The following is a 13,946-nucleotide window of genomic DNA, read 5'->3' on the forward strand; positions in this document are numbered from 1 at the left end:
AAAAAAAGATTTTTCAAATCAGAATTTATGTAAGTTCCATTCATTGCAATTGGCTAATATATCTCTTGAGTCTGTAAATCTATAGGTTCTTCCTCCATTTATCACTTTAAAAAATTTCCACTTTGCTGACTACAGCACCAACAGCATCTTTATTTTTTAATTTAAAAATTAAAAAAAAATTATCTATTTTTAGCTGCACTGGGTTTTCACTGATGTGTGTAGGGTTTCTGTAGTTGTGGGCGAGTGGGCTTCTCATTGTGGTGGCTTCTCTTGTTGCAGAGCCCAAGCTGTAGGCACTTGGATTCAGTAGTTGTGGCTTGTGGGCTCTAGAGTGCTGGCTCAGTAGTGGCGCACAGGCTTACCTGTCACTCGGTGTATGGTATCCTCCTGGACCAGGGATTGAAACCGTGTCCCCTGCACTGGCAGGCAGACTCTTAACCACTGGATCACCAGAGAATTCCCAACAGCATCTTTATTTTAGTTTCACTTTACTGATGAACATTTGATTTTAATATCTTGTCATTATAAACCTAGCTCTGCATTACCCTTGTGGCTAAATATTTGAGTACATTTTTCCTTATTCCTTTATGAAAATGATGGTTCACAATGGGTGGGTGTATTTCTGACGCTCCAGTGAGTCAAGCACCATCAGTTACTGGAGTTATTATGGTTAAAGAAAGACACATTGCCTGCTCTCTTGAAGTCTTGGCTTCTTGTAGCAGAGAAAGATGGAATTGAGTAGTTCTTAGGTGGCCCTTATGGGATCCTTGAGGATGGTGCCTCATCTGGACACTGCAAGGGCTGGTGTTTAGAGACCACTCCTTGAGGCAGGGACCCCCAAGCCAAGGTCTGAAGCAGAAGAGGTTGACTGTGTGAAGGGCACTGCTTTTCAAACTTTGGCTTGCAGAAGAATCACCATCGAGGCTCAGGCTCTTTGAAGGTAATAGGGCCTGAGCCCTTGTGTTTTATCAAGCTCCCCAGTGCTGCTGCTGCTGCTAAGTCGCTTCAGTCATGTCCGACTCTGTGCGACCCCAGCTAGTACCAATAAAAATTTGAGAACCACTGTTCTGTGGATAGGAGAAAGAACTGAAAGTTCTTAGATTTTAGTATTGCCAGAGTGCCCTTCAGGAAAGTTGTGCCAGTACATGCACCCTCATCTGCTGTAGAAGAGTGTCTGTTTCTCTGTGAAACCTGTCACTGTGTGACCTGAGCAAGTGACCTCAGTTACGCCTCAGTTAATAATGCAGTAAGTCTCTTTTAAAGTGTTAAAGTCTGTTAAAAAAAAAATCGCAAGCTTCCTGGGGAGCTCTGAACTACCCAAAGTTGGTGGCAGGTGCCCCCCCTGGTGGCCACATCCTTTAGGTTGCCTCTGGTCGGCCTCAGAGATACCAAGTGAGGTGAGCAAGTGATTCACACCTCTGGTGTCAATCCTACTTCATCGAGAATGGGAAGGGAGTTGCTAGTTTAAATTCTTCAGCCCTAGATAGTCTCCAAGGTGTGAAAGGAGTCGGGGAGAGGACTTAAAGCCTTCAAGAAATTAGGAGGAAAATGTATATAAATAGAGAAAAAAATTTTGTGCGTCCAGTTTAGTCTTTTTGCTTCCGGAGGCTTAGCTTCGGTTTCTAGCGCCTGGGGCTGTGCAGTCAACGAGGGCCATTTTCCACAGACCGTACAGCCTGCTGACTTGCGTGTCCAAGTCCTCACCGCCTCCTTCGAACACGCTGGAGGGACGCCCCCGGGTTCAGGGCCCAACCCCGCTGTAATCCTTCTGCGCTTAGGACCCAGTGGCTGCCAGGCAGCCTGGCCCCGCCTTTCCGCGCATCAGCGCCCGCAGATTGGCAGCTCGGCTCCGCCCCCGCCATGGCTGCCGCCTGCTGCCGGGGCTGCTAACTTGCTGCCGGGGTACTGGTCTCTGCAGCAACTCCCCGGCTGATCTGTCCGCGGGCGGGGGGCGCATGGGTCTCCTCCGAGGCGGGCCCCCGTGCGCTCGGGCCATGGCGCGTCTGGGCGCTGTGCGCTCCCACTACTGCGCGCTGCTGCTGGCCGCGGCGCTGGCCGTCTGTGCCTTCTACTACCTGGGCTCTGGTCGGGAGACCTTCTCCAGCGCCACCAAGAGGCTGAAGGAGGCCCGCGCCGGGGCCCCTGCTGCGCCCTCGCCGCCGGTGCTGGAGCTGGCGCGGGGATCCTTGGCGCCGGCCCCGGGCGCTAAGGCCAAGAGCTTAGAGGGCGGCGGGGCCGGGCCGGTGGACTACCACCTGCTGATGATGTTCACCAAGGCCGAACACAATGCCGCGTTGCAGGCCAAGGCCCGCGTCGCCCTCGGCTCCCTGCTGCGCCTCGCTAAGTTCGAGGCGCACGAGGTGCTTAACCTGCACTTCGTAAGCGAGGAGGCCAGCCGCGAGGTGGCCAAGGCCCTGCTGCGGGAGCTGCTGCCGCCCGCCGCCGGCTTCAAATGCAAGGTGAGCGGGACCCCAGCTAAAGGTTCCGGGTAGGTGACTCGGTCATTGTGGGGCCCGGCCTGGATCCAGGGGTCAGGAGGGAGGTGTCTTAGTTGCGATGCCCACTGCCAGTGCCAGCAGAAGCCTAAACCGTACCCTCCCGAATTGTGCGTTCATAGCACGCTGCAGGCATGGTCGGGGCGGAGGGGGGCGGGGGGGGGCGTGTCTCGGAGCCTCTGTTAGCTGACTTCCCTGATCCGAGCTTCTCTTTACCTGCAGCCCCCTGGAGAATCGCCACGCCCCCTCTTTCCTGGCGTGGTTTATTTCAGCAGTCAGTGCCTTTAGTCTGCCCCTCTTTTTATTCTTCTTAGTCTTTGACTTTTGAGGATGGAGCAGGTCACTTGAAGGTGCAGCGTCTGCTGGACAAGGTCTTAGGCCGCTTGATTTGTTCAAATTACAGTGACATTTCTCACAGCTGTAAGGATTTCAGTTGAAACTGGTCCAGCCCACACCCAGCCCATGTAAACCATTTCATCTCCTCAGTGTGCCTCCTTCTTCCCTTCTCTTCAGGGTCATGAACCCATTTAGAGAAGCAGCGGGTTCCTCCCAGCAAGAAAGTGCTCCAAGAGGTAAGGATATAAGATCTGGAGAGGGCAGAGCAGAGCTAGTCGTCTTGTTCCAGGCCGGACTGCCTGGCTCTGCTTGTGAGAGATTGTATTCTTGTCAGTCAGCTCAGTTGCTCGGTCATGTCCGACTCTTTGTGACCGCATGGACTGCAGCACATCAGGCTTCCCTGTCCATCACCAACTCCCAGAGCCTACTCAAACTCATGTCCATCCGGTCGGTGATGCCATCCAACCATCTCATCCCCTGTGGTCCCCTTCTCCTCCCACCTTCAATCTTTCCCAGCATCAGGGTCTTTTCCAATGAGTTGGTTCTTTGCATCAGGTGGCCAAAGTATTGAAGTTTCAGCTTCAGCATCAGTCCTTCCAATGAATATTCAGGACTGATCTCCTTTAGGATTGACTGGTTGGATCTCCTTGGAGTCCATGCTTAGTGTTAATGGCCTCACTTAAATTACATGTCTCCTTTTGACCTAATAGTTGCCCAGAGGGAATCTAAGGTGTGATTTTGGGATAGAAATAGTGTGCACTAAATCACTCCAGTCATGTCCGGCTCTAAGCGACCCAATGGACTGTAGCCCACTAGGCTCCTCCGTCCATGGGATTTTCCAGGCAAGAGTACTGGAGTGGGCTGCCATTTCAAGGATGGAGACTGGTGGTAGGGGGAGGGCTGGTAAGATTAGAGTAGTGTACCATGTGTTGTGCTGGGTGAGTGACTAAGGGGAGCAATGCTGGCCTCCTGCATGGTTCAGGGGCCTGTTGTTGTTTTTGGCCACACTGCACAGCCTGTGGGATCTGAGTTCCCCAACCTGTGTCCCTTGCAGTGGAAGTTCAGTCTTAACCACTGGACCTCCAGGGAACTCCCTTTGTTGTTGTTGTTGTCTACAGAATCAAGTCCTCATTTCTTGGCAGGGCTGTCTGTTGTGGGGCCGGGCTCTTCAGCCAATCTCCTTGTCCTTCCCCTACTAACTGTACTGAATGTACCTTTACACAAGCTGTACTCTCTGCCCAGGGTGTCCTTCCTTTCTTCCTGGGCCCTTGACCACTGTTTACATAGTTTTCACCTTCCCCTAGGAAAGACCCTAGAATTGGGGACAGTCTGTGCCCAGCCCTCCACAGCTCTCTGTTCCAGCTTTCTGCCAGAGCATCCAGTCTATGCCCTGCCCAGAACAAATGAACCCTTTGGGAAGACCCACCAATCATAGCGAGGCACCTGGTCTGGATTCCATGGTACGGGAGGCCAAGAATCCAGGTCCTGGAGCTTGTGGCTGCAGGGGCCTTGGGGTCCACTGTCTGAGCTGGGGTTCTTTCAACCTGGGGCCCATCCTGATTTCCCTAATTGCAGTCTCAGGAGGTAGGGCCTGGCAACCTGTTCCGGGTGTTCCTTAGGACTCCATTGTTTGAGAAATCCTTTGCTAGATCATAGGGCCAGTCTGGATAGAGCTGGGTGACTGTGGGTAACCCCGCCTCCCTTTGCCTCTCAGGGCCTCCAGACTTGACTGGTGCTCCAGACACCACCGTGTAGACCAACATTGTCATGGTTTCACTTTCTGAGTCAGAGGTCACACCCTGCCCCGTTACTAGGACTCTGCTGTCCCCTTCATGAGCTCCAGCCACAGTGTCCTGTCATGTATCCAACTTTTTCCAGCCTACATGCTTCTGCTTCTTTTGTTCCACCACCAGGATACACTTTCTGTGTGCATCGCGAAGTCTCGCCCATCTTCAGATACCGTCTCCTTGTTGGAGCCATCCAAGGAACCTCCATTCGAGAGGAGGAGGTACCTCATGTACCTCCTCATGTACCTCGCTGGTGCCGTGGACTGCATGCCTTCTCATCTCCGGTCCCTGTGCCTGGAACATAGTGGGCACTGTAAATACAGGTCTAGGGCAGGTCCAGGCTCAGGGCCAGGTTCCCTCCTTTGAGTTTGTGTTTCATGCTCCAACTCTATCCCTCTGCTGGCCCTGGTTCCGACAGCCAGAGCCATCACTCAAGGCCCGAGGCAGCTGCAGATGACCTGAAGGAATTGATACTACCCCACCAAGGCATGAGGAATGAGGGTCTGGGGCCTCTGACTTGATGGCTGTGTTTAGATAAGGGTTTATCATGTTCAGCTAAATTGCTTTTATTCCTTTTATTTATTTTTTTGTGTGTGAATCTGTTTTCTGTGTGTGACCACAGTCATCTCTGCCCAGCCCTCAGGAGCCCACCATATATGCTTAACTCCCCTGAATGGCTGAGCATCTGCTGTGTGTCGGACCCTAAAGTCACAACTGAAGGGAACACAGACGGGGCAGGTACAGCCCTTGACACCGGGCACCCCTGGTGCTTAGCATCACCCCATGTATAGCCTGTCCCATTGCTGAACCTGCTGGATTGGGCACGAGATAGTCCTGAGGGAGGGAGGCAGCCCTGAGTTTAAACCGCAGGTGGCCAGTGACTATTTGGGTGACGTGGGTGACCCCTCATTGCTTCTCAGGGCCTCCCAGGCCTCCTCTCAAAGGAAGATTTAACCCCGACCTCCCTCGGAGAGGGGAGGGTTCAATGCCACCTCGTGCACTGCAGGCGGCCCTGTGCTGCTGTGGCCCTTGAGTGTCTGCTCTCACAATACTCTTCTACTCTGCTGACTTCTGGGGACTCTGACTTCTGCTGACTGCCGGGCCCCGCAGCCATTGCCTCCCTCCTTTTTGGGGTGGCCAGCCCCCTGCAGGGGCCCGGGGGGACTTTCCCAGTGCTGTGGGGACACCCTCATGCATTCAGCACGATTGCTTCTTGTGTTGCACTATCCCTCAGATGGTGACCACTCAGAAAGGCCATCCCTGAACCCCTTTTCTGAAGCAGCTGCCACCCTATTGGCCTTCGTTATCTTTCCCGTCACCTTGTTGGTTGCACACGCTTATTTGTTCATTCATTCAACAGATATTATTGAGCGCTTATCCTGCTGCAGGCACTGTTCTAGGTGCTGGTGGCCAGCAGGAACAGAACTAGGTCCCTGCCCTCGTGGCGCTTACATCCTGGGGCTGTAGGGGTGTGGAGGAGGTTGGCTCAAACAAATGAACAGAAGTCCTCACAGAATGAGTCAGATCATGATCATGTAGAGAAAAGTCAAGGCGGATAAGGACACAGGGAGTGTCCGTGTGTCGGGGTGCAGAGTTGTGGGCCGTTTTGTACAGGTGGGCAGGGAAGGCCTCACAGATACTGTTAATATCTGAGCAGGGGCTGAAGGAAGCAAGAGGAAGAGCTATTTGAACATCAAGAAATAAGTTTGAGAAAGTCACTACCCTGTTTCCTAGTTTGCATTCTGCCCCTCCCTACTAGAGCATCATATCCTGAAGGGCAGGGCATTACTACCCTCTTGGTCTGCTGGGTGGACAGCCACCCCTGTTTCTAGCCTGAGTTGGGAGTGCAGACAGACTCAGGGACATGTGCTTCCCCCATCTGGAACACAGGCCAGACAGACTTCTGGAGGGACAGGCTGCTCTGACAGCAGCTGGCTGCCCTGCAGGGAGGGGCAGTCTCTTCAAGGCTAATCCCAGAGAAGAGAACCAGACAGACCTGCCTCCGAAACTCACCCCTCACTGCGGTTTCTCTTCCTTCCCTAAGGGAGGTGGTAGTATGTTGGGTGGGGAAAGGAGGGCTGGGGAGCCGGCAGGAGGTGGGGCGTGCTGGTCTCCTGGGGCACAGATGGCATGAAACAATGGATGGTGTTCTCTCTTCCTCCATCACTGTTATATTTTTAGCACAGTTCCTGGCACATTCTAGGCTCTCAGAAATCTTTTATAGTCGACTGATTGATAGCTGTATTAATTAAAGCTGAGAAATCTCAGAAGGGTTCTTGGTGTGCTGCCCCTGGCACATCAGACTTCAGCCATCTCAGAGCACGAGGCGGGGTTGCTCCGTCTCCAGCTGACAAGTTAGGAACAGGAAGGAGGCCTCGTGCTTTCTACACCTAAAAGGGACCACTAGATTCCAGGAGGAGCGTGCTGAGGACTTGGGGTAACGAGACAAAAGTCAAATCTCTCTGCACACCTTTTTTGAATTTGCAGTTTCTTTTATTGCAAAAGGAAAACTGTAAGTCACTTTGAAAAGCCCCAGCTCATAGTTGAGGCTCCAAAGAAGCCTGAGGGTAAAAACCTTGATGCTGGCTTCTCAGTGAAGCTAATGACAAACAGCTGACATTGCAACGTAGATTCCCCCACCTGTCATGGCAGCAGGTACCTTGACCAGAAGAAAACTTTCGACTAAGTTATGACCATCTGGGAAAGAAGTGATCAAAGAAGTGTATCCTGAAGTGAGATGCTCTTTGAAAAGACTAGCTGACATTTTATACTCTAAAATTTAGAGAATTTACCAAATGCAATGGAACTCTTAAATTATAATACACTCATGATACAACTGTAGTAGTTAATGTAGCAATGTATGTTTCTCATGGGAAACTTTAGTCATGGATCTGTAGGGAAGGACTTTGTATAATATTATTGTATCATGCACAATGTATCTTGCACTCTGGATAACTTCACAGATATGTTTTAAAGTTTTAAGGTAAAGTCCACCCATAACTAAGACCAGCGATCGTCGTGTACACGATACCTGGGTGAGTTGGGCTTCCCTGGTGGCTCAGCGCTAAAGAACCTACCTGAAATGCAGGAAACTCAGGTTTGATCCCTGGATCAGGGAGATCCTTTGGAGGAGAGCATGGCAATCCCCTCCAGTATTCCTGCTGGGAAAATCCCATGGACACAGGAGCCTAGTGGGCTACAGTCCATGGGGTCGCAAAGAGTTGGAGACAACTAAAGCTACTGAACACAGCATGCACTGGGTGATTTGCAAATACTGTGGGGGCTTCAGTGCACGAGTGAAACATTCTAGCTTAGGGTAACAGTCATTCTTCATGATCACCTGACTGTTCTCTGTTCCAATAGGTCATTTTTGAAAGACCAATGATTACAGTTTCCTGCAATTAAAAAAACTTGAGATATAATTCATGTCCCTTTAAAATATACAGTTCAACAAAAGTTGAAAAATTTGAGATCTCCCTTCCTATGACATTGTCACAGGTCATTGACATGCAGTTCTCTCATGATGTCATTAGAATCAGAAGTACATCTTATTAGCGACTTTGTAGATAGCTTAATATTAAAAAATACACAGTGGTTTTTTTTTTTTATTTTAAACTTTTTAATGTTAATTTACTTTTTTATGTTTACATTTTTAGACAGTTTTTAAAGGTTACAGTCCACTTATAATTATTACAAACGATTGGCTATATTCCCAGTGTTGTACAGTGCATCCTTGTAACATATCTTGATGCCCAATAGTGGGTACCATCCACTTCCCCAGGCCTGTAATACTCCTCCCTGCCCACTGGTAATTGTTCTCTGCATATGTGAGTCTGCTCCTTTTATGTTATATTGTATTTTTTAGATTCCACATGTAAGTCATGTCATACAGTAGTTATCTTTCTCTGTCTGACTTATTTCCCTTAGCATACTGCCCTCCAAATCCATCCATGTTGCTGTACCTGGCAAAATTTCTTTCTTTTTTTATGGCTGAGTAGTTACCATTGTAGATAAATATCACATTTTTTTTGTTCATTCATTTATTGACGACCTCTTAGGTTGCTTCCATATCTTGGCAGTTGTAAATAATCCTGCTGTGAACAATGGGGTACATGTTTCTTTTGGAATAAGTGTTCTTAATTTTTTCAGATATATGCCCAGGAGTGGAATTTCTGGGTCAGATGGTGGTTCTATTTTAGTTTTTTGAGAAACCTCCATACTAGTTGCACCAATTTATATTCCCACCAACAGTAAAAAATACACAGTGGTTTTTAACACATTCACCAATTTGTTCAGTTATGATCACTAATTTCAGAGCATTTCATCACCCCAGAAAAGAAACTGTACCCATCAACACTCATTCCCCCTTCCCCCTTTCCTCTCAGCCCTGGCATCCACGAACCTGCTTTCTATAAATTTGCTTGTTCTGAACATTTCATATAAATAGACCTTTACTTCTGATTTCTTTCACTTAGCGTGATGTTTTTAAGGTTCATGTTGTGTGTGTGTCAGTACTTCATGCCTTTTTATTGTTGAATAATATTCTGTTGTATGGCTATACCACATTTTTACTTATCATTCATTAGTTGATGGACATTTGAGTCTCTACTTTTTGGCTATTATGAATAAATTGCTGTGAATATTCATTTACAAATTTTTGTGTGGATATGTTTTCAGATCTCTTGGGTGGGCTTGGTCATATGGTAACTGTTAGGAGCTGCCAGACTTTTCCAGAGCAGTGTATTATTATTTTACATTCCCATCAGCTGTGTATGAGGGTTCCAATTTCTCTACACGCTCACCAGCACTTGTTGTCTGTCTTGATTATTGCCATCTTATTGGGTGTGAGGTAGCATCTCATTGTGGTTCTGATTTGCATTTCCCTAATGACTAAAGATGAGATGATTACACATTGATAAGGACAGCCAAATGAATATATTTGGTATTTTTCTTACATATTTAAGGGCTTCCCTGATAGCTCAGTTGGTAAAGAATCCACCTGCAATGCAGGACATCCCGGCTCGATTCCTGGGTCAGAAAGATCCGCTGGGGAAGGGATAGGCTACCCACTCCTGTATTCTTGGGCTTCCCTGGTGGCTCAGCTGGTAAAGAGTCCGCCTGCAATGTGGGAGATCTGGGTTGTGGAAGATCCCCTGGAGTAGGGAAAGGGCACTCACTCTATAGTCCATGGGGTCACAAAGACTCGGACAGGATTGAGCAACTTTTGCTTTCGCTTTTGCTTATTTAGGCTGCTTTGCAGGTGGCTCAGATAGTAAAACTGTCTGCGTGCAATGTGGGAGACCTGGGTTCGATCCCTGGGTCAGGAAGGTCCCCTGGAGAAGAAAGTGGCAACCCACTCCAGTACTCTTGCCTGGAAAATTCCATGAACGGAGGAGCCTGGTAGGCTACAGTCCATGGGGTTGCAAAGAGTTGGACACGACTGAGTGACTTCATTTCACTTCGCTTACATATTTACCAAGATACATTTTACAAGAAATACTAGGGATCTTGACTCTTCCTGCACATCCTGAAAGATGTTATAACATCTCCCAAAACACTTGTTACTGAAGGACAAGGTTTGGAAATTTCTGATGTGTTAAGTAACTCTTTGGACTTTCCTTTTGGATCAGCTGGTAAAGAATCCTCCCGCAATGTGGAAGACCTGGGTTCCATCACTGGGAGACCTGGGAAGATCCCCTGGAGACAGGAAAGGCTACCCACTCCAGTATTCTGGCCTGGAGAATTCCATGGACTGTATAGTCCATGGGGTCGCAAAGAGTTGGACACGACTGAGCGACTTTCGCTTTAGTAACCTTATGCCTAAAAGCAATGAGGTGGTGTTAGTAGTATGAATACTTGATTAGGAGAATTGTAACAATATTTGTTCAGCACTTTAGAGCTTATGAAGGTGCTTGCACAAATGTTTGACCTGAGCATCACTGTGACCAGTGAAGGAGCCTCCAAGGCTGAGACATCGGTGCTTTACTTGAGCTCCCACACTAAGAAGTGGGACTGGACTGTGACATGTGCTTTGGGGAGTAGGAGGTAGGACAAGACAGGGAGCCATTGAGGGGCACAATCTGTATCATCCCCCTGCCCAGATTCCCCGAATAAACATTCAGTCTGAATAAAGACATCATCGCTTCGCAGAGCCTTGCAGAATCACCAAGCATTGGAGCAGGCAGGAAACTCTGACCCTCTGGGTGCAGTGTCCTCCCAGTGAGCTGATAGATCAGCTGATAGTTCCTGGGCAGCAGGACAGTGACTTATTCAGTGCACACAGGGCTGGGGTTAGAACCTGGCCTCCCAGGCCAGGAGGAGGAGGAGCTGCAGGAAGGCAGCCCACACTGGACCACCTCCGGTCTCCTTGCTGGTCACCGCATCCTCCCCGACACCCAGTAGGGGGAGAGCTTGCCCTGCTGCTCCCGGGCAGAGTCACCTCTCCTGCCCATCGAGCCGCGTGCAGCGCCACTCACGGCCACTGGAGGGCGCCGCCGCCCCGCGTTTGCTCGGCCGGAGCCCGGGCCCTTCTCTGCCTCTCCTTCCACGGAGGAAGCCTGGGGCGGCGCAATCCTAGCTGTTTTTGTTCCTTCTCCACGAGCGTCCCCGTTTCTCACTGCCGCCGCCACAACGCCGCTCCGTGTTTTAGAAAGGAAGGCCGAAATGAAAGGCAATCTGCCTGGCGGTTGTGGGTAGTCATTTCCTTCCCGCGCCTGTTTTGATCTAGGCCCTTTGGAAAAAGCGGGTGAGAAACAAGCTGGGGCGGTTGGATTCTGGATGGGGAAGGCTGCAGCGCTTCCCGCAGCATAGAACGAAGAGTGTGGATGGGCGGTGCGGGGTGCCTCTGCGCCTCCCGAGCCTCCGTGCTCCCCCTTGGTCCGTGCCCTATGACCCCAGCTGAGCGCTGTTCCGGGGCATCCTCTCAGCCGCCCAGGGCGCCTTCTTTGCCCAGTCTGGGGTGCCCATCACGCCTAGCACAGACCTTCTGGTGAAGGGAGGGGAACTGTGTCTCTTGGAGCAGCTTGAGGGTGGAGTTCCTCTCACCTTGGATGAGTTCACCAGAACCCCAGGGTTTGCACTGGGTCCCTGCCCCCAGGTATCCAGGCTGTTAGTGGGGCTTTGGGCAAGGGGACCGCATAGTAAAGAGGGTGCTGTTGATCTGGGTGTTGGGCCTGACGGGACCCTTGTTGCCTAACTGCCGGGAGCCTCCGTGTCCTCAGCTGTCAGATGGGCTTGGATCCCCTCTTCACACCCTTCATGGTTCAGGGCTCTTGCCTTGGCCTTGGGACTGCTCCCGCTGGCCTGCAGGTTGCTTGGGGCCCGTCAGGATGGTCAGGCCTGGCCCCGAGAGGGCGCTCTGTGTGCTGACCTTCCTGTTTCAGGTGCCTGTTCTGAGCAGCTGACCCAGGCCCTGTAGGCTGGCACAAAGCCTGCTGTTAACTTAATGTCTTTTAAATTAAAGTCATTTGATTTATTTATTGGGGTAATTATTGTTGAGCCGCTCCAATTAGGTGATCCTCGTGCTGGTGGGTCGGCGTGTCCGCGAGGCTCTGGTGCTCTGTGCTGGTCCCGGGTGCACTTTGTTCTCCTTGGGCCTCCTCTTCTTCTCCTGGCTGGAGCTTACCACCCTTCCCTCCACTAGCCAGATTTGTCCTGTGCCCGCCAGGGACAGGCCCCTGGGCAGGAGTGCATAGTTCGGGGCTTGACACCTGGACTCAAGTGCAGTCTGTGACATCTGGGGACAGTGTAACCCCTCTCAGCCTCTGACCTCCCCAGAGGGCCTCACCAGAGTGGTTATATGGTGAAAATAGGCAACACGGGGCCCTGGCACACGGCAGGTGGTTAGTTAGTGGTGGCTGCTACTTGTGGTACCTGAGTCGGCATTGGGGGGAGGAGCCTTTTCTCATCAGTTTGGAAAGCTTGGCACCTGTTGGTTCAATTGGAGAGCAGTGATGTGAGTTTGAAAATCAGAGTTCTGCCCAGGTTTATTTCAAGGTGTCTCAGCCTGTTTAGGCTATTGTGACAAAATACCACAGGCTGGTAGCTTATAAACAATTTCCTGTGAGTAATCAATTTCTGACCACCACCTCCCCCTTCCCCACGTGCCCAGCACAGGTCTGGCTCTGGGCAGAGGCTCAGCAAATGCTAGCTTGCTTTGGCCTGTGTTCTGGAGCAGGTGCTGCTGTTTCCTATCAGGATAGGGAAGCTGGTCTGTGCTTTGCTGTGTCTTCTTTGTGAAGGTTCCTTTCTAGACGCTCCAATTCTAGAAGTTTCTGGAAGGTTCCAGCATTTTATTTACCTCTTCTTAATGGTGTTTTCTCGGTCTGATTGCACACAGAAATTGTTCATAATCTTTTTGGGAATTCAGCAAAGTATAAACTGTAAGTGATTTTGAAAAGCCAGGCTACAGGGGAGACCTGAATCCCCCAGAGCTCATTTATTTCCTTTTCCCACCCATCCCTTTGAGTAGGGTCTTGGGCCTCACCCTCTGGGGCCCACACCCCGTCAGCTGCTGTGAGGGGGCCCTGTTGTACCACATCAGCACGGCAGTCCAGGACATGGGCTCCGTGAGACCTGCCCAGACAGTCAGACGACTCCTTGAGACCTGGTCACTGTGGGATTATGAACAGGCTTCACCGGCTCTGGCAGGTGGACGGTGGGTTAGCCATCGTTTGATAACTTGTACAGGATTGAGCAGAGTACATGCTTTGTTCTGCACGGCCCCGGCCACCCCTGTCTGGGGAACAGGAAGACATGGGCCAGGGGATACCAGGTGTCTGGGGCTGGTTTTGTGAGGATGGAGAGGCTGTCTGTGGGTGTCAGGGAACTTGGGATGGCACTCATCGTAGTGGGGCCCTCCCAGTCTTGCAGAGGAGGGAACTGAGGCAGTTGGGGCAGCAGACTGGCGTGTGTCCCGTGCCTGGCAGGAGAGTCACGATCAGAAGATGGGGCCGTGGGAGCCACAGGGCCTGTGAGGCCCACCCCCTCGGTGCTGGTGGCTGCCGTGTAGCTGCGCTCACAGAGCCTGGAGTCGCAGGAGCCCCTTCGAGCCTCTGGGACTTTGCTCAGGTGCTTCCTCTCCTGAATGCCCAGCACACCCTTTATCTGGTTAACTCTTTTCACCCTTCGAGATTAGGCTCTGCTGGGTGCTGATGGCATGGGGAGGCCGTTCCTGACCTCCCCACCCTGCGTTGGCCCTCCCACCCGAGTGGCGCTGTGCTGAAGTGGGCCCCTGGGCAGTTACTCCTGGGGGCCAGGCTGTCTTCTTTCCTCCCGAGTCTCGGGACGTGGTGTAGCAGAGGGCCTGGCATGGGGTCACCCAGCATGA

The 13,946-nt window shown here is 51.0% G+C and overlaps 1 protein-coding gene across 2 annotated transcripts in view; it reads left to right on the forward strand.

Annotated features, from left to right (window-relative positions):
- Positions 1–1,830: 1,830 nt before the first annotated feature.
- Positions 1,831–13,946, forward strand: part of XXYLT1 (xyloside xylosyltransferase 1) — a 162,456-nt gene continuing 150,340 nt past the window's right edge. For both annotated transcript variants that reach the window (XR_006270338.1, XM_043473314.1), the window contains exon 1: positions 1,831–2,459. Coding sequence is in view for 1 of the 2 variants with exons in the window: in XM_043473314.1 (XP_043329249.1) it covers positions 1,956–2,459 (504 nt within the window). In the remaining variant the exon portion in view is untranslated. The remainder of the gene's footprint in view (positions 2,460–13,946) is intronic.

The sequence above is a fragment of the Cervus canadensis genome, chromosome 7 (genome assembly GCF_019320065.1).
Source record: "Cervus canadensis isolate Bull #8, Minnesota chromosome 7, ASM1932006v1, whole genome shotgun sequence".
Lineage (NCBI taxonomy): Eukaryota > Metazoa > Chordata > Mammalia > Artiodactyla > Cervidae > Cervus > Cervus canadensis.